The 26,245-nt window shown below is 50.6% G+C and overlaps 1 protein-coding gene across 2 annotated transcripts in view; it reads right to left on the bottom strand.

Moving 5' to 3' along the window:
• Positions 1-220: 220 nt before the first annotated feature.
• Positions 221-26,245, bottom strand: part of LIPC (lipase C, hepatic type) — a 133,541-nt gene continuing 107,516 nt past the window's right edge. For both annotated transcript variants that reach the window (XM_055118425.1, XM_055118424.1), the window contains 7 exons: positions 25,906-26,088; positions 25,047-25,164; positions 21,078-21,311; positions 17,700-17,942; positions 6,209-6,326; positions 4,431-4,649; positions 221-532 (listed from right to left, as the gene is read on the bottom strand). In XM_055118425.1, the coding sequence (XP_054974400.1) occupies positions 424-532; positions 4,431-4,649; positions 6,209-6,326; positions 17,700-17,942; positions 21,078-21,311; positions 25,047-25,164; positions 25,906-26,088 (1,224 nt within the window). In that variant the 3' untranslated portion in view covers positions 221-423. The remainder of the gene's footprint in view (positions 533-4,430; positions 4,650-6,208; positions 6,327-17,699; positions 17,943-21,077; positions 21,312-25,046; positions 25,165-25,905; positions 26,089-26,245) is intronic.

Genomic DNA, 26,245 nt, shown 5'->3' with positions numbered 1-26,245 from the left:
AAGGGTATGTACTTTTAGAGAATAATTGGAATTTCACTTCATGAAAGCTCTAGTTAAATAATAAAAAAGAATCTTTCCATCATCATTAAAAAGATGATCAAAATAAACTAGCAAGGAACCATGGGAAATTTGATTTCATCGTAAAAGACAGAGAAAGGAGAACAACAGATCTAAAATTGCTCTTATATTTATACTTATTTGCATATATTACCATCTAATTGGAGATAGAATTGGGAGCATTCCAGTTATACCAATATTTGCATAGAGTTACATAATACAGTTTTTAAAAGCTCAGTTTGTTCGAGTGAAATGAACTTCCCCTTTAAACTTTATTTAAATTCCATGCACTGTGGTTCCCGGCAAGGCCACCCTCCAGACTAGGTGTGAAGCCATTTATTTCTGGCGCCAGCTTTTCCTCCCAGTTCATCTGGTTCGCTTCTGGCTTTTGGAGTTTACCTCACAGTTCACAAAGGTCTTCTCCTGGGTTGGATGCAGTTGCAGGTCTTCTCTGTTCTGCGAGCAGAATGTCATCCTGCACGGAGAGACGGATAGCAAAGCGCTAGAGCGTCCTGGTGTGTTTCAGCCCTGGTACATACTCCCTGGCACAGCCACACTCTAGTACACTCAGTCTTCTGTTTTTCACATTAGACCACAGTGATACAAATATTCTCCTAACTTTAGAGAAAAATGAACCCTGAGTTGGTGAAAGCAATTCCTGCCGCTTCCTGGGGCTCCCGGCTGGCTGATTTCAGTTGGCCAGAGCTAAGCATCAGTGGGGACCCCAGCTCTGCTCTCTCAGCCCAGATGGAGCTTACAAAGGGTCCTCTCAGCTCCATCTGCCCCTTCTACAATCTCCTCTGATGCTCTGAAGGGACCTGGGCACCAAGCCCTGCCCGCAGCCTGGCCCGAAGTCGCCCCCTTCCCTAGCCCTGTCCCGGCCTTCTCTCCCCAGCAGTGGGGGCGTCTCTGGAGACCAAGTTTGGCCTGGGAAGCTTTTTCTGTTCCTTACTAACTTGGATTTCACCTGTTAGAAGAAAACTAGCTGCAGCCAGGAGAGATCTGGTCGGGCTTTGTCACCTGGGCTGTATCTAAGGTTGAGAATCCAAAGCAACACCAGCTTGTTCTTGATTTTTATTGGGGCACAGTGTGTGTGTGTGTGTGTGTGTGTGTGAGAGAGAGAGAGAGAGAGAGAGAGAGAGAGAGAGAGAGAGAGAGAGAGAGAGAGAGAGAGAGAGAGAGAGAGAGAGAGAGAGAGAAAGAGAGAGAGAGGGATGGAGGGAGAGGGAGAGAGAAACAAAGAGAGGGAGAAGGAGAAGAAGGGTTGAGGAGAGAGAGAGGGAGAGAGAGAAAGAGGGAGAGGGAGAGAGAGAGGGAGGGAGAGAGGGGGGAGAGAGAAAGAGGGAGAGAGAGGGAGAGAGAGAGAGGGAGAGGGAGAGAGAGAGAGAAGGAGAGAGAGAGGTGTTTCCTTCACTGACGGTTTCCCCACCCCTTCACCAGCCTGCCCGACCAAAGGTCACCTGGATCATCCAGGTGGCTGTTTGCATTTCTCTGGCCAGGCTAGAATGTTATGTTTAGCTGCTCCTAGTCCCAGACAGAGCTGGTATTTCTCTCTGGGTCTCCACTGACTCTCATCCTGGCTCTGTGCCTTTGGGTGGCAGCGGGAATCTCATTAAATCCCTCCTGTGGAGGCACCAAGCAAGTGATTTAACCAGTTTCTTTCTCCTTGTGGTGAGCAGATTAAGAGAACAAAATTCAGAGTTTGTCTGGGTGCTGGGACTTTGGGCCGTGGGGTTCCTAAGTACAGCAGGAGTGCTCAGTCCCTGGAGCACCTGTGGGGAGTCCCATCTCAGAGAGCAAAAGGGTGTCTGGCCCCACTTGCCAACACCACTGTGCTCTAGCAGGACCCCACAGCTCCCTGGGAAAGAATTCAGGTTCTCTGCAGATTCTCCCTAGAGCAGAGGGGCTTGTCTGTCTGCTCCTGCTACCCTCTGCTGAGAAGCCACCTCTGTTGGGTTAGTCCCCAGCAGAGAGGAGAGCCCTGGAGGGGGTCAGGCACATCCAGGGCTGTGTAGGTGAGAGGTGGAGAAACTTGGGCTCAAGGTTGGCTGGTGCCAGCTGGTGCACGTGGCGGTTTTTGCTGCCGCTCTCCTGGGGCACACCACAGGGCCCCCTGAGCCTATAGCAGCACTGACAGAGCAGAGCTCATGTTTTTCTACTTTGACTTTCTGGTCCCAGCACCAGCAGGGTCTGCAGCGCCCAGGAATGAGCTTGTTCGAAGGGCAGCAGCTCTGCCTCAGCCAGCTCACCGTTCAGCACGGTTCCTCGGTGACTGGTGAGCACATTAAGTGCCGAGAAGGTTGGGATGGAGCACATCATTAGCAGAATTAATGCATCTGCTTTCCCTAATTGGGTCCTGGGGTTTCTTTGTGCTGAAAGGCACAATTCAGAATTTTTTTTTTGCCTTGGGGCAGTGACTCCCAGTGGCCCTCAGAACTTTGATGATACATAGGAGGGACTTCTGTGAAAGTGATCAAGGTGCTTCTCAGCCGGGGCGGGGCAGGGGCGGGGGAGGAACCTCTGCCCAGCACTAAAGTTCTGCTCAGTCTGGCTCAGGAAAAGCAAATTAAGGGGCCCAGACAAATGAAGGAGTGATGCATGGAGACAGGGTCCAGGTAGCCCTCGGGCCTGAATCAGAGAAGCCCGAGTCATCTTCTGCTAGGACAATGATCAGTCACATTCCAAGCTGTGTCACCCTTGAGACCTGTGGCTCCAAGTCTGCAAAGCTGGTACCAGCCAGTTGAGCAGACGTGACATCCTCTCCAGAGCAGTGTCAGCATCCACGGGAACTGGGTCCCTTCCCATCTCATGCCCTTTCCTCCTGGCCATGCAGACATGACCCATTGGAGCAGAGGTGCGGGTGTTTGGGACACTGGCAGGGCAAGAGACAGCAGACGGACACCTCAACACAGAAACCACTCTTTTTTGCATTTTTTGGGGGGGACACACCCAGCGATGCTCAGTGGTTATTCCTGGCTCTGCACTCAGGAATTACTCCTGGTGGTGCTGGGGGACCATGTGGGATGCCGGGGATTGAACCCAGGTCAGCCGCAAGGCAAACGCCCTACCCGCTGTACTTTCACTCCGGTCCACAGAAACCACTCTTGAGCTCAGCAAACAAGACAGAATTGACTCCCCCGAAGAGCTGTTCTTAGAAGTTCTTAGAAGTTCTTAGAAGTTACAAGTCATTCCAGGGACCAGAGCCATAGTCCAGTGAGAGGGTGCTTGCCTTGCATGCAACCAATTTGGGTTGAATCTTTGGCATCTCATATGATCCCCCAGTCCTGCCAGGAGTGATCCCTGAGTATAGAGTGAGGAGTAAGCCCTGAACACAGCCGGGTGTGACCTCCGCCCCCTCCCAAAAAAAGTCACGCAAGAACCTCTTCTCTCTAAGAGGAGAGAAGTGCTTTAATTGGCTCACTGATCCTGTGGAGAGATCCCACCAGGCTATCATCTGGAGGGATCTGGGGTCCAAAATATGCCTTGGGATGGCTGCAAACCCTGGGGTGTGGGAAGAGAAGCTGGATGGGGAGCAGCTTTCAGGCTCTCCTCTCTGCTGGGGACAAAACCAAGACAGAAGTGGCTTCTCAGCAGAGGAAGGCAGGAGCAGACAGGCGATCCCCTCTGCTCGGGGGAGAATCTGCAGAGAATCTGAACTCCTACAAGGAGCTTCAGAGCTCTGCTAGAGCACATGGTGTTGACAGGAGGGGCCAGACACACTTTTGCTCTCTGAGGGGCTGTTGGATCTGCAGGACCTCATTCCTTGCAATCCCTGCTTGTCCACGGGATCTCGAAGCCATGAGAGATATTAGTGATGCAAAGGTGCATTTCTTAGGATGATTGAATTGGCCACCGCAGCATCTGAAGGCTCTTTCTGGTTTCATGGACCATCAAGGAATCAGGGGTTCCCCGGAGAAGGGATACATCTCATCCATAAGAAGTATCCAGCTGTTCTCTGCACACTTATCTTGAAAGGCATCCTAGAGGGAGGTTTTGCAACTGGGGTTCCTTAGAAGCATGTCTCTGGGTAAAGCATGGAAAAGGAGAGGTACCCACAGGTGCTGACCACAGCCCATGGTTTAGTGGCCTGGACAGTGCCTGGTGATCTGGCCTCCTGCAGAGTTTGAGAAGCCCTGGGCTGGCAGTGCGGGTCTCCAAGTTCTGCATAGTGGGAAGGGACAGGCCGGGATTGGGAAGTGCTGGGAACCAATCCTTGTCCTTCCTGTGGACACCACATAATATCTCACCTTCCTGAGCATCTACACGCCTATCACTAGGACATCAGGGCAACCTGAGTATGAAATCGGGCACAGGCTGTCCTCAAGGGGCGGGGTGCCTGCTAGATATGAGGGATGGCTGGAAGTGGCACTCACCTTTTCTGGGTCTCTCCTGCCTTGATCCTGATGCTTGTTAGGATGAGGCCTGAGTACAGGGGCCCTTTGCCCCAGGGGAAAATGGTCTGGACTGTGTTCCACACGTTGGCCCACACTGCGCTGTTTTCCCACTTGAACTTAATCATGATGATCTCACCGATGTCCGAGTCCAGTGTGATGAGAAGGGAATAGGTTTTATTACTGATGATGCCTTCACCCCTGGAACACACACGGGAAACAGCTGATGGTTCATTTGTCACAACAAAGTGATGCTTGGGCCCATTCAGGTTAACATAAATGAGCCTTTGGCTCCTTTCCCAAACTGCTCCTGGTTATACTCTTCATAGAGGCAGCAATAAGGCTGGAGAGATAGTACAGTAGGGACAGCTCTTGCCTTGATACAGCCAACCCAGGTTCCATTCCTGGTACCACACAAGGGTCCACCAAATTCCACCAGAAGTGATTCCTGAGCACTGACCCAGGAGTAAGCTCTGATCATCGCTGGGTATGGCTGCACCCTACCCCCCCCCAAAAAAAAATCCAATCAGATATAAATAGATGTACCTGGATTCAAAAAGGTTTTCATACTAGAAATCATGGGAAAAACACCTTACACTTCATGTTAGCTAGGGAAAGTGTTTATTTGGGGGTGGCACACTTGTGGGGCTCAGGGGTTCATGTAAGTAGAACCATTTAATTTTCTCTCTGAGAATTTTGCAATAATGAATCTTCTAACATTGTCTAATGCCTGCTTAGTAGTTTCTAAGTAATCAGGAAAAAACCCAGAAGATGTAGGGACGGTTGGCTGGGGCACTGGGACGCTTGGTTGTGGGTCAGAGTAACACCTGGAGCCACCTACACCTCCCCTCTCATCAGTGTTCCTTCCTCCCTGCAGAAAGAGAAACTGTCTGCAAATGGCAAAGTGCAACTGTCAGAAAATCCACTAATGCAAAGATGCAGCTCAGAGCAAAAGTTACATTCACGTTTAGGTAAGAGCAGTGAGCTATGTGTTTCTCGGGCCTTGGAGATGGAAGGACCCCATGCTGGCTGGCGGCTAGCCATGCTTCTGGGTCTTCATGCCAATCTGGGAGTGATGTGGGCAGTGCGGAGGAGCCTGCATTCTCGGGTCATAATGGTCGGGGAGATTCCCTAGCTCAGCTCCTCACAGCTCTCTTTGCAATAGATCCTAAAGAAGCCTCCTCCCCCTCTCAGCCCAGGCCAGGTCCCCTCACGGAGCACAGAGCCCCAGCAAGTACTTGCGGGATCACGGAACAAACTGGTGTGAGGATCAGTCTGGGGCAGCCTCAGAAAAGCTGAGTGAGGAGTGTGAGGGCTGGCGTGTGTATGTGTGAGGCGGGGGAGATGGGCAGACCCATGCTGAAGGCCAAGATGAAAGTGTACAGTCGGGAAAGCTACGGACTCACTGAAAAGGTCTTTGGGGACAGCCCGTGGCACATGCTCAGTCCACAGTGCTCCTCCCTGCTCAGACACCTGCTTGACTTCTGCACATCCCAGCAGGACTGAGTCCATCACAACCCGGGGTGAGTGTCGGGGGTGTCCACATAAAGCCAAGGTGGCCCAGGTGAGGCTGCTTAGATCACCTGGGGGTGGTGGTGTGTGTGGGGGTGGGGGCAGCGTTTGGAGGCTACCCCAGGTGATGGAATTCGGGGTGGTGAGAATATGGGAGTAAGTGGTGTCTGGTCTTACCCGGAAAAACTTGGAGTGTACTGTATCTGTAAGAAAAGCCCTCCGCCAGGCTGTACCACACCCATACTCACAGAGTGATGGGGATTTTATGTGCTTCATCTTTCATTCCAAAGAGTGACATTGTAAAAGTCGGCTCCACGGGCTTCTCAACTTGGTTGATGAACTGCATCTTGAACTGGTAATGATAAACTAGGGGTGGGAAGTGGAAAAGAAAAATTAGATTTAAATTATTATTGATTTTTTTTGGTGTGGAGGTGCTCACCTGGTTGTGCTCAGGGTTTACTCCTGGCTCTGTGCTCAGGGATCAATTGTGGTGGGCTTAGTGGACCATATATGTGGTGCCGGGGATTGAACCTGAGTGGGTTGTATACAAGGCAAGCAACTTACCTGCTGTACTATCACTCTGGCCCCAGTACAGTCTAATTTAATATAAGTAAATGCCTCTTCTTCAGCGGGCCCTTAAGCACTACTGTGGTTCCACTGACTCTTTGCAACAGGTTGGTATTGTTATCACCATCTCTACTTTATGGCTAAGAAAACAGGAGAGGTAAAGAGAAGGCTCCAACTTCCAGATCAGAGACGTGCTGCTGATATTCTTAAAGATGGCCATGGTCACAGCAGCCAGACATGGATTGGTCATTTCAAAATGACCTCCAAATCACTCCCAAGTTGCAGTTGGCTGAATGGATTGAATGGATGTTCTTCTCTTCCTGTCTTTTCATAGTCTTTTTTTTTAAAATAGAAAATATAAAAGTTTATTGGAAAATAGAAGAAAAAGGAACAGGAACTTTCCCTGTGGGGAGGAACTTAGTATAGAACCAAGTTCTGTTCTCATATTTTTAAACCATTTGTAATTGTTTACAATGGTTTACAATGGTTGCTGCAAGATTGCAAGCAGGTTTAATATGTCATGTCAAACTTAAGTGATTGACGGTGACAGTGCAAAAGCCTACGTGAGTGACCTTCTGAGATTGAGCACAGGCTCTTGGGAAAATCAGTTTTTTTCCCTGAACAAATAATAGGGGATTGATAGTGTAATTGCTGCTAATTTGATTTTTTTCCATGGAGAATGATGAATCCACAATTCTGATAGTGTCAAATAGTAAGTGTTTAATAAACTTTTGTGGAGTGAATGAATGGTGACAGTTTTCTTAGGAGTAACAGGATATTTATTATCAAGGTGGTAATACTTTTGGAGAATTCAAAACTGACTTTCAGGTTTTGCTGACCTACTGGAACTAACTGCCGGGTCATCTTGCCCATACACAAAACATGGAAATTTGTCATTCTCTGGAATTGATTTACCAAGTCTCAGATGCTGCCGTGTCAGCCATGCTGACTTCCTTTGGGCTTGGCAGCTCCTCACGGACCAGGCAGAGCTGCTCTGAGTGGTGGTTGCCCACATTACAGCAGCAGTGTCTTATGCATCTTTTGGGTCATTACCTAATACCACCCGTGGGTGTAAGTCAATCTTCCCTTTGGATTTTAGGCCAACATGTTCATGTACTGGGGTTGATATGACTTGGGTTTTCTGAAGCACCAAGTGGTGCTTTGCACTTATTTGTGTTCATAACAGAAACCAAGCACTAAGTTGACTTGTAGGCCACCAGTTTTAGATTCAAGGCCAAGAAAATGGGAGAGGTGAAGAAAAAAGCTTCAATTTCCGGACCCAAGACTTACCACTGAGATTCTTAAAGATGGCCATGGTCACAGCAGCCAGACGTGGGTTGTTTTCAAAATGACTCAAGGAAAGTGCTAACTGGGGCCACCCATGCCACCCAGGATAGTGTCTGGTACCGAAAGACTCACTGCTCACATTCTCAAGTCTGGAATAAGGTAGGGTTGGTGCTCTTAAGACTAGGAAATAAGAGAAGGCTGTGTACCCCAGTCCTGGGAAGGATTGCCAAAACTTTGGGTGGTCGTCAGGGAGAAATGATGATCTGCCATTCCTTTCCACCCAGAAGTCAGTGGAGAGGCCTTACAGTAGGTGGGGTCTGCAAGGGAATTTGGTAGCAAGACAAAATTGTAACATTATGGCTGAACTGAGGCAGGAAGGAAAGTTCTGCCCAGGAGCACAGGCCACAGGGATGGGGCAAGGGAAGAATGTGGACAGAACGGATGAGAGACTGGCCTTGGGTTAATCTCCAGACAAGGAGATGGGCATCTTCCAGAATGCTCAAGGAACACTCAGAACAGCCAACTTTCAGTTCAGATAAGTTCAGTAGGAATAACTGGAAGTCATGCAAAAAGTGGTGGAAGACAGGCGAGTAAAAGAATGTCATTGATGATGTGCACAATGACACAGAATAATAGTTATTTTGTTTACCTGTAGTAGGTGCTTCACACCTATTAGGTCATTTAATTCTTAAAACAGGTGATATTTTCCTGACCTCTTTTAATTAATTGATTAATTAAAAAAATTTGGTGTGGGGTGAGGATCCACACCTGGTGAAGTTCAGGGGTTATTTTTGACTCTGCTCAAGAATTTCTCCTGGTGATGCTCCTGGGACCACATGGAATGCTAGGGATACTAGGGATGGATAATGTGTCAGCCATGTGCAAGGAAAGTGCTCTACCCACTGTACAATTGCTCCATTCTCCCCACACCCCTGCAGATCTCCTTTTAGTGAAGAGGAAGTAAGCACAGAGCAACCATGAGACTTTCCAGGATCACACAGCTAGCAAGTAGCCGGAATGCAATTCCAGGACACCTGGACCCAGAACTTTTCAAAGCTTTTCAACACGTCTACCCAGGGTTGAGAACTTAACAAACTTGGAATGCCAGAGTGTGAGACAAGTTAAAAAGATGTCAAAATTAAAAATAAACCAGAAACATGATAAGTAGTTCCTACCAGTAGAATGAATGCAGATCCCGAATGACAATGATGACGAGTACTGTTTAGCTTGGTCCTGTGTCCGGACACCAAGCCAAGGATTTGCCAGAATGATCTCATCGCTCTTTGCAACACCCTTGCAAGAGGCCTTTCCCTTCTCCCCGATCACCCTATTAACTGTCGCAGCTATGTGATTCATTCTTGTGAAGGCATGAAAGATGTTTTGGAATAATTTAAATGCCTGTGTGTGATGATTTTTTTTTAATTAATAAAAACAAAAACCCAAATATCAAACAAAAACCAGGATACAAATTGGATATGCAATATAAAACTACTTATAAAATGGGGACATTTATGGTGAGGATGCATAAAACATTTAATAACAATGCTTATCTCTGGAGAAGGGACATTTTGATTCTCCTCTGTATGCTTTTCTGCCAGTTCCACATTTTCGACAATAACATGTATTCTAATTAGAACCTTTTTTTTTGGTGGGGTGCTGGGCTGGACCCAGGGCCTTATGCATGCACGGCTCTGTCACCGAGCCACACCCCAGCCCATCATTAGACTCCAGTTGGAAAAAGCTTTTAATAGCACTGAAAGAGAAAGCAAGAGACCTCTGATCCTAGCCTTGGAGGGACTTCCAGCTGGGAATGAGTGTTTCTCCGGTGACCTTGTGACTCATGGCTCCCAGATCGTGGACATGCACTTCTCATCTCCCGAGGGCAGCTGTAGGTCATGCTAATACTTGTATCTCTCCCTCCCCACCCCGACCTCCTGTCACAGCTACCAGGCTTCAAAGGAAAGTCTCAGGGCTCTCTGTGTGAAAACAGGGCAGGACACAGGCTGCCTAATGAAGACCCTAATTGTGAGCAGGAGTAATGATGCAGAGATTCTAGTTTGTATGGGCCTCTGTGCCAAGTTTGTTCACTCACCGTCCTTCTGGTCCCCATAATAAGACTCAGTGAGTATCAAAAGTTGGTTGAAGTCCAGTTTCTTTCTCTCCTTCCTTCCTTCCTTCCTTCCTTCCTTCCTTCCTTCCTTCCTTCCTTCCTTCCTTCCTTCCTTCCTTCCTTCCTTCCTTCCTTCCTTCCTTCCTTCCTTCCTTCCTTCCTTCCTTCCTTCCTTTCTTTCTTTCTTTCTTTCTTTCTTTCTTTCTTTCTTTCTTTCTTTCTTTCTTTCTTTCTTTCGCTTGCTTGCATTCTTGCTTGCTTGCTTGCATTCTTGCTTGCTTTCTTGCATTCTTGCTTGCTTTCTTGCTTGCTTGCTTGCTTGCTTGCTTTTTCTTTTTTGGGTTACACATAACACTACTCAAGGCTTACTCCTGGCAGTGCTTGAGGGGGACCCTATGTAGTTTGGAGGACCCAATTTGGGTCAGCTGTGTGTGTGGCAAGTGCTTTACCCACTGTACCATCACTCTGGCCCCTGAACTCCATTTTCTGTACATCCCATTTTTGCATCCACTCTGCCATGTTCTGAACCTCAAGATGTGAGCCTAGGATTCCCATTTCTCAGACTACCTTGCCATGTGGGGTCTACGTGGCATGAGCAGGGTGGGGCTCTGCTCATGGTTGCCCACCCTCTCTGGCCCCCACCCACCTCTCATGCCCTGGCTTTAGTGTCCAGCCCCTATGTGTGGACATGCGAGTCTTGAACTTGCTCTGAAGTGGCATTTTGTCTTCTGGTGTTGAGCACCTAGAGATGCCGTGCTCCCGTGATTCAGACACTTTGCTCCCCAAGCCCAGGCAGGGCTGAGATGGTGCCCGAGGCCCCTGGGTCATCCACAGACTCCAAGGAGAATTCCAGGCCCCATGGGGGTCTCTGGGGATAGGCCCTTTGTTGGACACCAGAAGCCCCTAGACTGACTTAATCTTGAGGAGCCCCAGTGAGCTCCCAAAAGCGGGTGCTGTGCAGGGGAGATCAGTGAAGCCCTGTCTGCAGAAGCAGGACTCAGCTCAGGGTCAACAAACCAGCAGTACCGTATTCCCGGCAGTAGGAAAGACACTTTGGAGCACCGTCTAGAAAGGACTCAAAAAAAGAAGTGAATCAATGTTTCCTACTGAGAACTAGAGATTTAAAAAAAAATATTCTTTTGAGTTTTTGTGTTTTTCTTTGAAAACAAAAGACAATTTGCCGGCTCCCTCTCATCCCCCTTCCTTCATGCTTCCTCCTCGCCAGGACAATAGTGTGATGCAAAGGGGAAATTTTGATGAATTTTGCGCACTTTGCCTTCTGTTGGGTTTAATAAGGATTAAAACAAATAATTTGGGGAAAATACTTTTCATTCTGTGAGTGCTGAAAGGCAATCCTCAGTGCAAGAAGAGAAAAAAAAATCTCAGGCTTTAAAGATGAAAAGCATGAAACAGTCCATCAGCACTGAAGGAGCACTGGCAAGTACCAGGAGCAGGTGAGGAGCCCCTGGACAGTCTTCTCACCAGAGGCCAGTCGGGGTCCCAGGGCCCTAAAGATTCTGGATTCTAATCGCGTGTAGATCCCACTGGTGCCCCTAGAAGAAAAACACTTGAGTTTCTTTTCACAAGGCAGCCCTCGTGAGCGTCAGGTTGGGGAAATTTATGAAAAGAGAAATTGTTTTCCTTTTCCAACTCATGGGAAAATACAAGGACACAAATCATTAGCTATTGGCTCTGCAAGTTCTATTGTTACTCTCTTGGCCAACATCAAAGAGGCCTTTCTGCCTGCAGGGTTTTCTGTGCAGCTGAGAAGAAAGAACTTCCTAGGATGTCTGGCCACACCGCGGGCTTCTTCCCTCACAGGAAATGCCTCTGACGGAGAAGGAGGCCGAGGACCACAGGAACCAGGCTGGAGCTTGGCGCCTGTCCTACCCACCCGTTGGGTCCAGTGGGTTTCACCCTGTTTGTGGGAGGCTTACACACACAGACTGGAAGTTTGCCTCCCCTGTTGGTAGGGCAGGGGGGTGTTTGTGGTGTGTGTAAAGATGTGAAGATCAAGGAGTATTGTGTTGTGTGTGTGTGAGGACCTTGTGTGAGAATGTGAGGGGAGGAAATGTATGCATGTATGAGTGTTTATGAGTTGAAGGGTAAGGAGACGTGTGTGAATGTGTGGGAAGTGTGTGAGTGGGTGAGGGGTAAGGAAATGTGTAAGAGAAGGAAAGGTGTGTGTGAAGTGTGCCTGAGAAGGCTGTATGTGAGGACTGTGTGTGTGTAGACTGTGCGTAAGGACTGTATGTGAGGGTTGTGTGTGAAGACTGTATGTGAGGGTTGTGTGTGTGAGGGCTGTGTATGAGGGCTGTATGTGTATAGACTGTGCGTAAGGACTGTGTGTGAAGACTGTGTGTGTTAGTGCTGTGTGTGAGGACTGTGTGTGAAGACTTGTGTGTGAGGACTGTGTGTGTGTGTGTGTGTGTGTGTTTGTGAGAAGACTGTGTGGCACCAGCTGAGTTTGGGAGGCAATAAAGCCTTCCACTGAGATGGGCTGCTCTGTGCCACCTACCACCACATATCCCGCACACGGAGAACCTCTCTGAAGCATTAACAGGCACGAAACGCTTCCCAGGGCTTCAGTAAGATGGGGGATGTCATAGTGCCTGGCCTTCAGAAGGCGCTAGCCTGGTCTCACCCACTTGGCCCCGGGGTGCCTGTTTCAGTGGCTCACACCTTGATCACACACAGTGCCACTGTGGCTGCAGACACCCAGGCCCACAAAGGATGATGTGGTTGGTGACACAGATTGTCGTTAACAGCTAAGTCAAACTCTGGTCTCTCCTGACCAAAATCCTTCCTCTTTCTCAACCCACTCCTTCTGTAACTCTCTGGAAATCACTGAAAATCTTTCAAAGAAGCAACTAAGAAGAGCCGAGGATGGAGAGACTCCCCAGGCTATGGTCGGCCAGTTGAGAGGGCGAGCAATGGAGGAACTGTGGGGTTGGGTGAGGCTCAAGGTGCAGAGAGAAAGGGCAGACGGGGGAGGGTGGCAAGAGGACTCGTCAGAGGGAGGTCGGGGGACACTAACTGTGAAGTGACCTGGGTCCATACGTAGAAACAGGCAGACTCCATGTGGAGGCAGAGGAGCTGGAGACAGCAGAGGCTGAGACACGCTCGCTGTTTACCAGCTATTTCACTTGTATCAATTGTCATCCGTTGATCTTCGATTTGCTCGAGCGGGTGCCAGTAATGTCTCCATTCATCCCTGTCGCATGCTAGTGTAGCCCAATGCTATCTGCTCATTCTAGGAACACGAAGTGCCTCGAACCGTTCGTTCAGGTTTTTGATGAAGAAGTCTGACCATCTCATAGGTGGGCGGCCACACAGTCTTTTGACGTCCTGTGTGATGTCCCGTGGAATCCAGTAGGTAACAGCTCTAGTTCAGTGGTCATCTCTAAATTGCATTATGTGTCCAGCCCATCTGATTTTTGATGCCGTGGCAAATGAGACAGGACAGCGTCCCTGATTCTTGGTCGTCGATGGAGGTCAGAACTCCGGATTCCTTCTCTCACTTGAGTTAAATGTGATATTCCAAGCATAGCTCTTTTGATTCCTCTTTGGGATACCTGAATAGCGTTCTTGTCCTGTTTTCATAAGACCCAGGTCTCTGAGGTGTATGTTAGTGCACGAAGAATGGTGGAGTCAAAAAGATGTGCCGGGAGCTGGAGGTTTTTCACCCTCTTAACAACTTCTTCGATGCTCTTGAAGGCATTCCACACTGCTCTCTTCCTCCTGCACAGTTCTGGCACCAGGTCGTTTCTCATGTTGAGTTCTTGACCCAGGTATACATAGCTGCTGCATTTGGAGATGTTCATTCCGTTGAGAGCAAATGGAATGTCAGGGACTAGATCGTTTTTCATGAACATTGTCTTGCTGAGATTCAGCTGCAATATGATCTTTCCACACTTGCCGTCGAAGTCGGCCAGCATTTGTGCTGCTTGGCTAATGTTTGGTGTTTTTAGAATGATGTCATCAGTGAAGCAGAGGTAGTGTATCTTCACTCCCATTCCTTCCCATTCTATCTTCACTCATCTATCTTCACTCCCATTCCTTCCCATTCTATTCATTGCATGATGTTCTTGAGGGTGGCACTGAAAAGTTTCGGTGAAATGGTATCACCCTGCTGAACCCCTCTCTTTACGTTGATGATTACTTCCTTGTAGAATGGTGAGATCCTGGTGGTGAATCTGTAATACAGCTCACAGAGGATCCTGATGTACTGAGTTTGAACACCCTGTTTGGCTAGGGCTTTGATGACCGCTTCAGTCTCAACAGAATCAAAGGCCTTCTTTAAATCGATGAATGTTAGACAGAGTGGCATCTTGAACTCTTGTGAAACTTCGATGAGTTGGTCAGCGTGTGAATATGGTCGATCATTTTAAATAGTTTTTGGAACCTGGCTTGCTTGCATGGTTGTCCTTTATCTAGTGTTCTGCCCATTCTATTCAGGATGACTCGAGTGAACAACTTGTAGATGACAGACAACAGGCACATTGGGTGATAGTTGCCGATGTCGTGGATGTCTCCCTTCTTGTACAACAGAACAGCCCTGCTGGTTTTTCACTGGGATGGAACCTTGCATTTAGACAGGTAGAGTGTGAAGAGCTGAGCCAGTATATTAAAGAGTACTGGCGGCAGATTCTTCAGGTGTTCAGGTCTGACCTTCTCTGGACCCGGTGCTGTACGTGTCTTTACCGATAAAATGGCGTTGTCAGATTTCGGAAGGGAGAACGTTGGGAACAACATATCCATCCTGTGGAATTTGGTATGTGGGCAGGTGGACATGGCTGTCAAAGAGATCCGAGTAGAAGTTGTGAATAATCCTCTCCATTGCCCTTCTGGAAGATGTGATAGATCCATCAGGACGTCAGAGGGCAGTCATCTTGGTCTTGTAGTTGGCAAAGCTTAGACGTTAGCCAGTTGCAGTGTAGAGGAGGTAGTGGAGGTACCAGCTATTTACCATATTTATTTACAATATTTACCATATTTATTTACTATGGAGCTAACCCAAGTCTGGACTGGGAGACATAGTTTAATCAATCACCCCCAAACCCGTCCTCCCTCCATCTGTTGCTGTGAGTCTTACATGATAAATGAAATAATTTGTGTGACACATCCAGTACAGTTGGGTGTGTGGCCAGAGTGATGCCCCTGACGCCTTCTAAGGAGCTACTTTCCACCCCCCGATTGTGCTTACCTCATCCCCTGAAGTAGATACGGGGCTCGCTGAGTCCAACTCACTGATTTTAGATTCCCACCCCTCCTCCTCTGCCACCTCTCCCCAAAGAGGAAAACAATGGATTCCTATACAGGAAAGGTACCCCCAAGAAGGAAAGTGAAGGTGGTGATGGGTGATAAATAGCATCGTTTCTCTCAGCACCGTTTTCTAGTCCTCTGCTGCCGCTGTTCTCTCTCCTGTCCCTGGGCCCACCCTAGGAAATAGCTGCGTGGATGGTTCTGTGGAAATATGTGGAGAACCGCAGAGGTGAGGGCCCAGTCAGTGGATCTCCGAGGGACTAGAGCAGGAGGTCGTGCTGGCCTGGCCTACTCAGATCTTGCCCTCCAGTACCTGGTACAATGAGAGGGTCCTGAAAACACATGGGCTGTGGTTCTCTGGGACCAGGATTGGGCAAGTTTATTTTTGTAAGGATGTCTAAGTCCACCACATGGCAGAGCTGGTCAGTGAAAGGCCTTTGGGGGGCCCTGGTATGGATATCTGTGACCACATTGTGTGGAGAAAGTTATATCATATTGACCTGGGTTAGAGGCTTCCCGGAAGCACCGCCAGAACTGTGGTGATGGATAACCTGGCAGCCAGAGAGCCTAGCACCCAAGAGGTAGCTGGTATGACTGAGGAATCAAAGTCTTGTTTGGATTTAACTTGGATAACCCTGAGTCATGGTGTATGGCTTGTGGCCACCAAGTTGGACAGAGGGCAGCTTCCCTGTTTGTCTCAGGGCATCATTTCCCACTGTTTTCTGCATAGATTCACAGCTGCTACTTCCAATCAGCTCCTGGGAAGGAATGGACAGGCCTGTAGGAATTAGAGGGCCTGGGGCTGAGGAAGATGCAGGCAGGACCCTGTTCAGTGCCAGGACTTCTGTCTGACCAGAGGCCTGAGATCTGATGTGGCTGGTGGTCTGCCTCTCTTCCGGGTACCACAGGCCCCATTCTTGATCTGTGTCTGACGGACACTTAGTGCCTGTGTCTGATAGTCGTGGCCCATTTTCTGACCTCCTGGTCAACTCAGAGTCCCCAGTGCTGGGTTTCACATCAAAAGGGGAAACTTGGCAACTGAGCTTTGTCTTGGAGGGCTTCATGTGATGGTGAGATCCAGTGAAATCTGTTAATTTGCCCCTTAGGGGTAAGTGGGAAGCCAGAAGCCCCGTTTTCTGTTGGTATGTTTGGTGGGACCAGAAGCAGAAAGAAAAGTCCTGGGTTCTAGTTAGAGTTAGAGACCCCTCCAAATCCCATGTGGCCTGGAACCTCCAGCATTCATGGGGCGCACTTCTGTTGGTTTGTTTTGATTTTGGGGCCCATGCCTAGTGGAACTCAGGCCTTCCTCCTGGCTCTGTGCCTAGGGATCACTGATGACAGGATTTGGGGGTACACAATGGGGTTCTGAGAATCAAACCTGGGTCCTTGCCCACTGGCCTGTCCCTCCAGTCCTTCACTGGGTGCCTTTCTGGTTGTGCTCTCTGGGGGATGGCGTGAACAGACAGGAGAGACCCATCCAAAGATGGCTCCAGAGGTGTCCTGGTTTCTCTGCCCAGCACCCGGAGCAAGGGGATGGTGTTTGGGAGGAGGGTCACTTTCACCATCTGGTCTCTGCTCTTGCAGAAACATCCATAGAGCAGAACCCAAGGCAGCTCCAGAAACTTTGTTGAGTTTTTTTCTTCCTTTTTTTTTTCCCCATCTGGGAGGTCCAGATCACACTTGGCCATGATCAGGGATTACTTCTGGCTCCGCTCTTAGGGATTACACCTGGCAGGGCCCAGGGACCCTATGTGGTGCCAAAGATTGAACCGGGCTTGGCTGTTTGCAAGGTAAGTGTTTTAACCCCAGTACTATTTCTCTTTTGCTTTTAAAATTTGTTTTATTATTATTATTGTGGGGGGGGAGCATACCCAGCTGTGCTCAGAGCTTGCTACTGGCTCTGTACTCAGGGCGCAGTCCTGGCAGGCTCAGGAGACCATTTGCAGGTCAAACCTAGTTTGGCCATATGCAAGGCAAGTGCCTCACCCATTGAACTATCTCTCTGGCCCCTCGTTGTGTGTGTGTCTGAGTGCAGTGGTACTCAAGGCTTACACCTGACTCTGTGCTCAGAGACCACTCCTGGTCTTGAGAGACCCTATATGATGCCTGAGATCAAACAGGGGTTGAATACATCAAGATAAGAGCCTCTTAACCCCATACTATTTCTCGAGTCCCTTCTCTTTACTTCTAGCCTTTCACTGCAGTATTACTTGAAGATGAAAAACAGAATAAAGTTGATTTGTTTTGTTTCTGTCTTTATGCTCCCAAGTGGTACTCAGGGGCTCCTGGTGATTCTCGACCAACCAAGCTGCAGCTCCAAGCCAGGGCGAGAGCAAGTGGAGCAGCTCAGGTGCAGGACTGACCCAGTGAACCCCATGGTGCTCAGGGTTCCAGGGCACGCTCAGCAATGTTGGGGTCTCATGGGTTGAGCCTGCACCACCACAGGCAAGGCAGGTGCTTGGGGCTCTATGCCCCCTCTCCCTGCGCCTGCGCCTCCCACACCCACTCACCTTTGTATGGGGACTGGGCCCTGGTGACCAGGAAGAGCGTTTTGCTCTTCTTGTGCGGCTCCTGCCGGGTGTGGTAGCCCAGAGTGTTGCACTGGCTCTTCCTGCAGGTCAGACACAGGCCCTGGCTGAAGCTGTCCATGTCACTGCACAAGTAGGCCTTACTCGGCGCATCACGGTAGAGCAAAGAATCGATGAAGAGCTGCACGGAACGCTCATGAGCGCATTTGATGGCCTGGGCCAGGGCTGGAATACAGGGCCAACACACATTAGCTCCCTGCCTCCCAAGGCTGTCCACCCAGAGGTCGACAAGTTCTCAGCCTGCTGGGTAGCACTGCCGAGGAAGGAAGGTGGACATCCTGCGAGGCCCAACCACAGCAGTGCCCCTGACCCCTGATTCCCCCAGGCCGTGCCCAAGCAGAGTCGTGGGCGCCCTGGGCTGCGGAAGTAACTGCTTCACCAGGCGAGGCCGTAGTTGTGACAGGACCCTCAGCAGACTCAGGAAGCAGTGCAGTACTCAAGAAGATGGGGCTGGAGGGAGAGGACAGCCTGGACAGCAGCTGACCCGGGTTCCATCCTGACACTGCAAATGGTCCCCTGAGCCCCTCCAGGAGTGATGCCTGAGCACAGAGCCAGGGTGTAGACCCCAAACTCCCCAACACAACAAGCAAAGAACTGTTTTCATGACATAGCGAAGGCTGTGGCTTGGAGGACACATACCATGCAGGCTCGATGCCTTTCTGCAGGATCTTTCTCACCAGTCCCTGCACCTGCTTGTTGGTGACCCTTGAGTGGCAGTGGACCTTCACAGTTACATAATCTTGGTGAAAGAGGAAGCCTCGGTTTCCCCTTGCCAGCTGCTGTGAGCAGTCCCCTCATAGGCTGGCCCCGCCTACATTTTTGGCTCCCCGCAAATTCCTGGGCTTTTCTGATAAACAGGGAGTTAACAATTATTCATAAAATTCTTCCCCAGAGCTTAGGCTCATGGGAGATTAAGATAATCGACAATACCTGAGGCAGATGGCCAGAAAGACTCAAACCAGCCTGACCGCCCTGTAGATTCCTTGCATTCTCTGTAGGACTTGCCAATTGATAAGAAATGCGAAGGGCCTTTAAGAAGGCCTACACAAAACTCTTTTAACTTAGTCCTGTCTAAGTTCCTCCCCACTTGGGGAGTTTCCTTTCTTTTCTCGTCTACTTTTCAATAAACTTTACTACTTTCTTACTCTGAGTATAAGCATATTTATTATTCAATATTTTCATTCTTGAAAATACATGCGAGTGAATAGAGACCTGCTGCTGCCACTTCTCTCTCATCTGCTCCATTGGGGTCAGCCTGATGCCCATCGGGGCCAGCTGCTCCCTGTCTGTGTCCCTCCCTGTCCCGATGCATCTGCAGTGGGCCTGCATGGGGCCATGCCCGGGAGCCGTCCAAAGCGCCCCACTGGAAGGTTTATCTGCCGTGGGCTTTGACTTTTGCTTTTGCGATCTCCAAATGGCAGCCCAGCCCTCTGGTGCGCGGTTCTCCAGGAGTGCTTAATTGCTGCCTGCAGTGGAGGGAGAGTTGGGCAGGAATTCTCCGCAGTGTGAAGGATCAACCAATCAAGACGCACTTCTCAACTTTCCATTATGTGTGGGTTTGCCTGCCGTGATGTGGGGACAGTTCAGAGCACCCCCATTCACTGCCAGAACCCCTTTGGTTGGCACTTTGGTTTGGGTTCATGCCCAGTTGCACTCAGGTTCTGGTGCTTTAGGAATCAGTCCTGGTGGGCTTAAGGGACCCATGCCTGCCTGACAGGGGATGTAGACAGAGGGGCTATGGGCAGGGTAGGTGCCCTCCCCTCTGTGCTAGCCTTCCTCTCCCACAATGATTCCCAGAGGTGGTTATAGAGTGAGAAAACAGCCTCCAAGACCTTTGCTCTCGCACTGGGGTATTGGTGAGGAGGGTTATTGTGTTATCAGCTTATCCTGCGGGGCACGTCTGGGAGGGAGTCCAACCAAGGGCCCCATAGAGGCTGACCAGCTGAACAGATATCCTTGGCTCTACACTTTGAGGGTAGTGCAGAAGGTCCGTGCCCATATCTTGCCAGAGATGTGTGTGCCAAACACTTTCTCCACCTTTGTGTGCTGCTTGGGAGGGTGCGGACAAGTGCAGGACCAGGGACTGCTGATGCAGGTGAGAATGAAGCGGACCTTAGAGGAGGGGCTGGGGGCAGGTTCCAGGCAGCCTCCTCATGCCCGGGTGTGTGGGGGGCTGGCGAGGCTGAGGAGAGTGCAGGTCATTCTGAATGAGAGAGTGCAGTGGCGTGCTGGTCTTAAGAGCTCTGTTTTGCCAGACTGGAATGAGGAGGTGATGGGGCTGGGGTCCAGGTGGGCTAACAGAGGTCTAGCAGCTTTTATTCAGTTGCTGTTCTGGAGCAATGGGGCCTTAGACCCGCAGAATGTATGACTGGGACTGATTATTTTGTGTTTGTTTATGGGCCACATCTGGCAGTGTTCAGAGCAACTCCTGACTCTGTGCTCAGGGATCACTCCTGGCTGACTCAGGGGAGCCTGTGAGGTGGCTGAGATTAAATCCAGGTTGGCTGTGTGCAAGGCAAGTGCCACTGTACTACCTCTCCACACTCAGGCTTCTGCTTTTGTCCTGAACCCTGTGCACGCTTTCGGTGTGTGTGTGGGTATTTTGGCTTCAGGAAAGAGAGAGGTGTAGGTCACATCCCAGACTCTGCCTTGTTGTCTTTCAGACCCAAGGAGAGGGCATCACAGGATGTCTGTGGGGCTGGACTTCACAGGGCAGAGTCTCAGCCCTGTCCTACAGATTCAGAGGGTTCGAGCTCACTTGGGTGGAGGCTTATTTGTACGTGGGGTGAGACTCAGAGTCATTAAGCCAGGCACTGGGAAGAGTGTCTTCCTGAGGTCCAGATTAAAGCAATACCCTCCTTCCCCCAGAAGCTTCTGGAACCACAAGCACCAGGACCCCACTTTCTAAAGAGTCAGTAACCAGGAAAGGACTGACTTGGGGCACTGAGTGGGTTAAGAACTGGGGAGCAGGGAAAGAGCCATAACACAGCGGGGAGGTTGCTTGCCTTGCACATGGCTGACTGACCAGGGTTCCGTCCCCGGTGAGCACCACCAGGAGTAATTCCTGAGTGAAGGGCCATGAGCATTGCCAGGTGTGTCCCCCAAACCAACCAACAAAAAGAAGTGGGGAACCTTGGTGCTCCCTTCAGCCCAGCCTTAGAGCTTGGGTTCCCAGGAATTCCCATCACGAGGTGGGGTGGAGAGCAACAGCCTCCATCTCTCCCACAGGCCATCTCCCCCGGTGGGCACACCCTAGCCCCTAGTCCATGCCAGCACGAGAAGCTCAGTCCAGGGACTCACCGTTCAAGCCATGGTTGGCAATGTGCTTGTAGAGCTCAAGGAAGTGGCACCCTGGCTGGAAGGAGCCCCCATTGGGGTAGTAGTCGTAGTGGGCTACAGGCTGTTTGATCCCCACGCTCAGGCCCATGTGCTCCCGCGTGAAGGTGTGGATTGCATCCACGAATTTGGCATCATCTGGAGAAAGGCGGTCGCTGGGAGATGTGCCCTCAAACATAGGGCCGGCAGGATCCAGGCCTGTGAGGAGAGAAGGGACAGAGAATAGAGGCAGGCAAAGGCTAGGGGGTGGTGAAGATGTGTTATAGATGTAATATATATATATATGTATTTATATATATGTATATTTATTTATTGTTAGGGACCATACTCAGTAATGTTCAGGGCTTCCTCCTGAGCTCAGGGATCATTCCTGTCAGGCTTAGGGAATCATGGGGGGTGTCAGGGATTGAACTCAGGTCATTTTCATGCAAGACAAAGGCCCTATCTGATGTACTGCTTCTCTGAAGAGTTTTGTCCTATTTTTGGGCTGCCCAAAGATGCTTAGGATTTACTCCTGGCTCTGCACTCAGGAATCACTCCTCATGGTGAGGCATATGGGATGCCATGTATCAGACTGGGTCAGCATGTGCCAGGCATGTGGCCTACTAGCTGTACTATTGCTCTGCCATTCTCCAAAGTTGTTTAATGTTGTCACGCATTCATGAGCTAGAGGGAAGGAAAAAATCCTGGACGTCATCTTTCTCTAGAAAAATCTCGCCATAACCTTTTCTCAGCAAAACCACAGCAATTTATAGTGCTGGAAATGATTGGGCATTATCTATGAGGCTGCAGGAGCCATCCAGCTAGAGAAATATGGTTAGGAGGGAGCACTTGATTTATTTAAGCAAATCAATCTTAAGTGCCCCCCCCAGTTCCTTCCACGAGTGTCTGCATACCCGAACTGACAGCACCGCCTGCCAGTGACTGACCTCCTCATCAGAGCGCTCGTCCATCCAGCTGACGGTGTCAACAGTGTCCGCCCAGAGCTGGCCTTTCTGCCACACACATGTCATTTCACTGGCAGGTGCAGAACAGCCTCAGGATGTTGCTGTACCAGGGTGAAATGCTGCCTGCAAGTGGGGCTCCTCTAAGCCCCAGTCCCCAAGTGGAACCATGTTTGTTTGAGGCAGACGGCAGGTCCTGGCTCACCGGACATGGGCATATTCACATCTTTCTCCATCTTTTATTTTTCTCCACCTCTGGAGGACAATGGGTTTCTTGCTGGGCTGCAGGGAGCTCCAGGGATCCCCAAGTGTGAGGGCCTAATCCCCACCTTGCAGGGTCACGAGCGGTGAAGGCCTGGAGGGAACTGACTCCCATCTTCCTCAGGGCCATCATCCTGCTGCCCTCCCTGATGTGTGCTCCAGCTCCCAGTATCTGATGTGGGCCAGTCTAGCTGCGAGGGTCCTGGCCTGAAATCCTGGCTTCTGGGCCTGGCTCCTGGACATGGGTTGTAGTGAAAGTCTACTTGCCCCTGGCTCCTAACAGTGGGGTCCCACTACTGGCCAGAGGCCCAGCCTCCCACAGATACATCAAGTCAGAAAGAAAAATAAGAAGAAAACAATGAATTCCAACAACTATCATTTGATTTTGCTCAGATGTCTAGCCTAATCCCTACTTTGGTTCCCCCACATGGAATCTCTCTTTTTGTGACCCAATGAGCATTCTAGGTAACAGCTGTCCAAAATGTTCTTCTCTTTTGTTTGGTTTCTGGAGCACACCTGGTGGTGCTCAGGGCTTCCTCCTGGCTTTGTGCTCAGGGATCACTCTTGGTGGGCCTCGGGGCACCCTGGGTGGTGCAAGGCATAGAACCCAGGTCTGCCACGTGTACACCAAGTGCCCTAGCTCTAAGTCATCTTTCTCATTCCAAAGTGTTCTTACTTTTTTTTTTAGCATGTCACACCCAATGATGCACAGGGATTACTCTTGGCTCTGCACTCAGGAATTACCCCTGGCAGTGCTCAGGGGACCATATGGGATGCTGGGAATCGAACCTGGGTCGGCCTCGTGCAAGGTAAATGCCCTACCCACTGTGCTATCACTCCAGCCCCGAAAGCATTCTTACTTGATCAGATAAAAGGCCACAATAATGTTCTTCTTTAATTTTCTTTTAATTGTTTTAGCCCCTGATACTGTTGGACACGGAGTGGGGCAGGAGCAACTCCATCATGCCTGGTTCCTGCTTCATGTTTTGTTTTACTTAAACCTTTTCTTAAAACCCCGCTTCTCCCCCCTGGCCATCTGCAAGGGAAGGACAACTGGGCTGAAAATTCGGCCTTGGCAAATAGTTTCATAACTGCTATTCACACTGTCTATAGAAGCCACCCAGACACAAGCAGGGTGGATAGCTGCCAGAATGTTCTGAAAACATGTCTAGATCACTTATTTGTAACTACTTGTTTGTACTGTTTGAGATGAGTAATGAAACTTGCAATTTTCACTTACATTTCTGTTTGAATTTGTAAGCGGGGACTATGATGTAACAATAACTATAAAACTAGCAGCTTTTCCCTGGCTCAGGGTCTGGCTTGGGCCTGCGTGCCTAGAAGCCTGACCCAGCTATCTGGCTTAATAAACTCCGCTTGTGTGTTACATTACTGGTTGAACGATTTGTGTGGGGGGTTGGGGGGGCGGGAATTATCGATACCAGACCTTAACAATATGGTGTTTTAGCTTGCTGGTGGTTGGTTGGTTGGTTTGCGTTTTGATTTTTCACTCTTTTCAGTGCTGGGGATTGAACCTGCAGCTTCACACAAGCATGGCGGCAGCTGGGCTGCTCAGGCGTGTTCCCAGTCCTGGGCGCCAGGTCTGGGAGGTCGGGAGGCTTGGATGCTGCTGGATGCCTGGCTGAGTGGCCCTGGCCTGTCCCTGGGAAGGGGGCAACAGGGGCGACAGTGGAGAGTTCCAGGGACGCTCCACTGAGAGGGCTCTGCCCCTGCGGCCTTGACTGGGGAGTCATCTGGTCACTGTGTCCTCAAAGGTTCCTCGGAGGAGCAAGGGGGCTAAAGCTCAGGGCCACTCCCAAACCACCACACTGCCCCCACGTCCCCATCCACAGGAGTCCCAAGAAGGAGCCAAGGGCCTGCAGCAGGAACATGCCAGATATGGTGGCAATTTCTGGTTTCTAACGTCTGTTTTTTTTTTTTTTTTTTTTTTTTGCCTTTTGGGTCACACCTGGCGATGCACAGGGGTTACTCCTGGCTCTGCACTCAGGAATTACTCCTGGCCGTGCTCAGGGGACCATATGGGATGCTGGGATTTGAACCCGGGTCGGCCGAGTGCAAGGCAGACGCCCTACCCGCTGTGCTCTCTCCAGCCCCTGGTTTCTAACGTCTGTTGGGCTCTTTAAAATCTTGGTCAAGGCCAGGTGAAAGGGACAGTATAAAGGGTGAGCCTGACTTGGGTCCCTGGTAGGTACCACATCCAGTCCCCTGAGCCCACAAGGAGGGATCCCTGCATGCAGAGCCAGGGTGAAATCCTGAGCAATGCTGGATGTGCCTCCAAATGAAAACCAAACCCCAGCACAAACCATAGATTTAAGAGCATACTCTTGGCTGATAGGACAGCGGGTAGGCCTTTTACGTGGCTGACCTGGTTTTGATTCTCGGCATCCCAAGAGCATGACTAGGAATGATTCCTGAGTGCAGAGCCAGGAGTAACCCCTGAGCACTGCCTGGTGTGTCCCTCAAACAAAACAAACAACCAAAACAGAAAAACAATGAAAACACCCTGTTGCTTGAGTGCAGAGTGAGGGCAGGTCCGGGCAGCTTGCTTCAGGAAAGGCCATCAGAGAGGCTGGGTGTGTGCTGCCTTTTCTCATCCTGGGCAGTGGCTATGTCTGAGATGGACCTGGGTCCCCTGCATGTCCCACAGAGCCCCAAGGAAGCAGAGTAGAGGCTGGGGAGGGGGAGGGCGATGCCCACTGGAGGTTACCTGTGATTCTCCCAATCTTGTGTTTGTTGCCCATGTAACTGCCAGCGAACCCCGAGACGTGAGCGCCCAGGCTGTACCCAACCAGATGAACCTTGTTCGGGGAGAACTGAAGCAAGTCCTGGAAGACAGGGGACCGGTCGCAGGAGAGTGGCCTGGGAACCCTCGGGGAGGCAGCTCACTTGGGGCACCCCCCGCTACAGCACTGTCATTTGTGCCAGATTGCAAGTGAGGTGCTTGCTTCTGACTCCCACCTGACTTACCCCTCCAGGGTCCTCTCCCTCCTGAGACTCAGCTCCTGGGACCTGGCCTCTACCCCCTCACCCCATCTGCTGCTTCTGCTTCACCAGGGCCTGCAACAGGGAGTCCCATTCATGGAAGCAGGGTTGGGGAGGGTTTCTAGGGTATGTCTGGATCTAAGGGGGTGGGCAATGGGACAGTGTGGAGGAGGGGTGGCTCTGCACTGCAGGGGTTAAAGCAGACATAAGAGGGAGCCCTGGGTGTCCTGTGCGCCCCTGCCCTCTCCTCCCCCCTTAGCAGACCCAGGTCTCCTGTCGGGGTTGCTTTGGGACCAGCTCAGTTCACTTTTTCTGTTTGCTTTGGGGTACACCCAAAGGTGCTGAGGGCATGCAGAGGTGAGGGTTAAACCTGGGCCTCTTCTGTGCAAATCCCGCATGCCAGTGGCTGTGCAGGATGCCCAGAGGGCTGAGGGGTGAACCCAGGCCCCCACGGCCCTGCACCCTCTCCCGGGTGCTGGCAGTTTAGTCTTTTTCGTTGGTTTGATTGTTTTCTGGGCTTCCCCAGGTGGGACTCTGGGAATTGCCCCGCGCTTGGCTCCCCAGGCCTGGCCAGGGTCGCTCACCTCCAGCCAGCGCAGGAGGGCGGCCACCTCCTGGCCCACGAGGCGCGTGTTGCGCACGGCCAGGGCGTAGTGGTTGTGGGCCAGGCTGATCCAGTCTGCCAGCGCCACGTTCACGGGCTGGGCAGGTCCAGTCTTGAGCGCGGCCACCATCTGCCAGATCCAGCTTTCCAGAAAGCCGTCCACCTGCGGGCGGGCGGGCACGGATGGTCAGCGGGCAGGGAGGGGTGGGCAGCGCTGGGTAGCTGCTCTCTCACCCTACTCACCTCTTCCTCTTCGCCAACTCGGGGGTAAGGCTGCGTCCTTCTCTCTACGAGAAAGGGCTTAGAAAGCAGGTTGCCCA

This window comes from Sorex araneus, chromosome 10, assembly GCF_027595985.1.
Source record: "Sorex araneus isolate mSorAra2 chromosome 10, mSorAra2.pri, whole genome shotgun sequence".
Lineage (NCBI taxonomy): Eukaryota > Metazoa > Chordata > Mammalia > Eulipotyphla > Soricidae > Sorex > Sorex araneus.
This window is presented reverse-complemented; position numbering and strand designations above follow the sequence as displayed.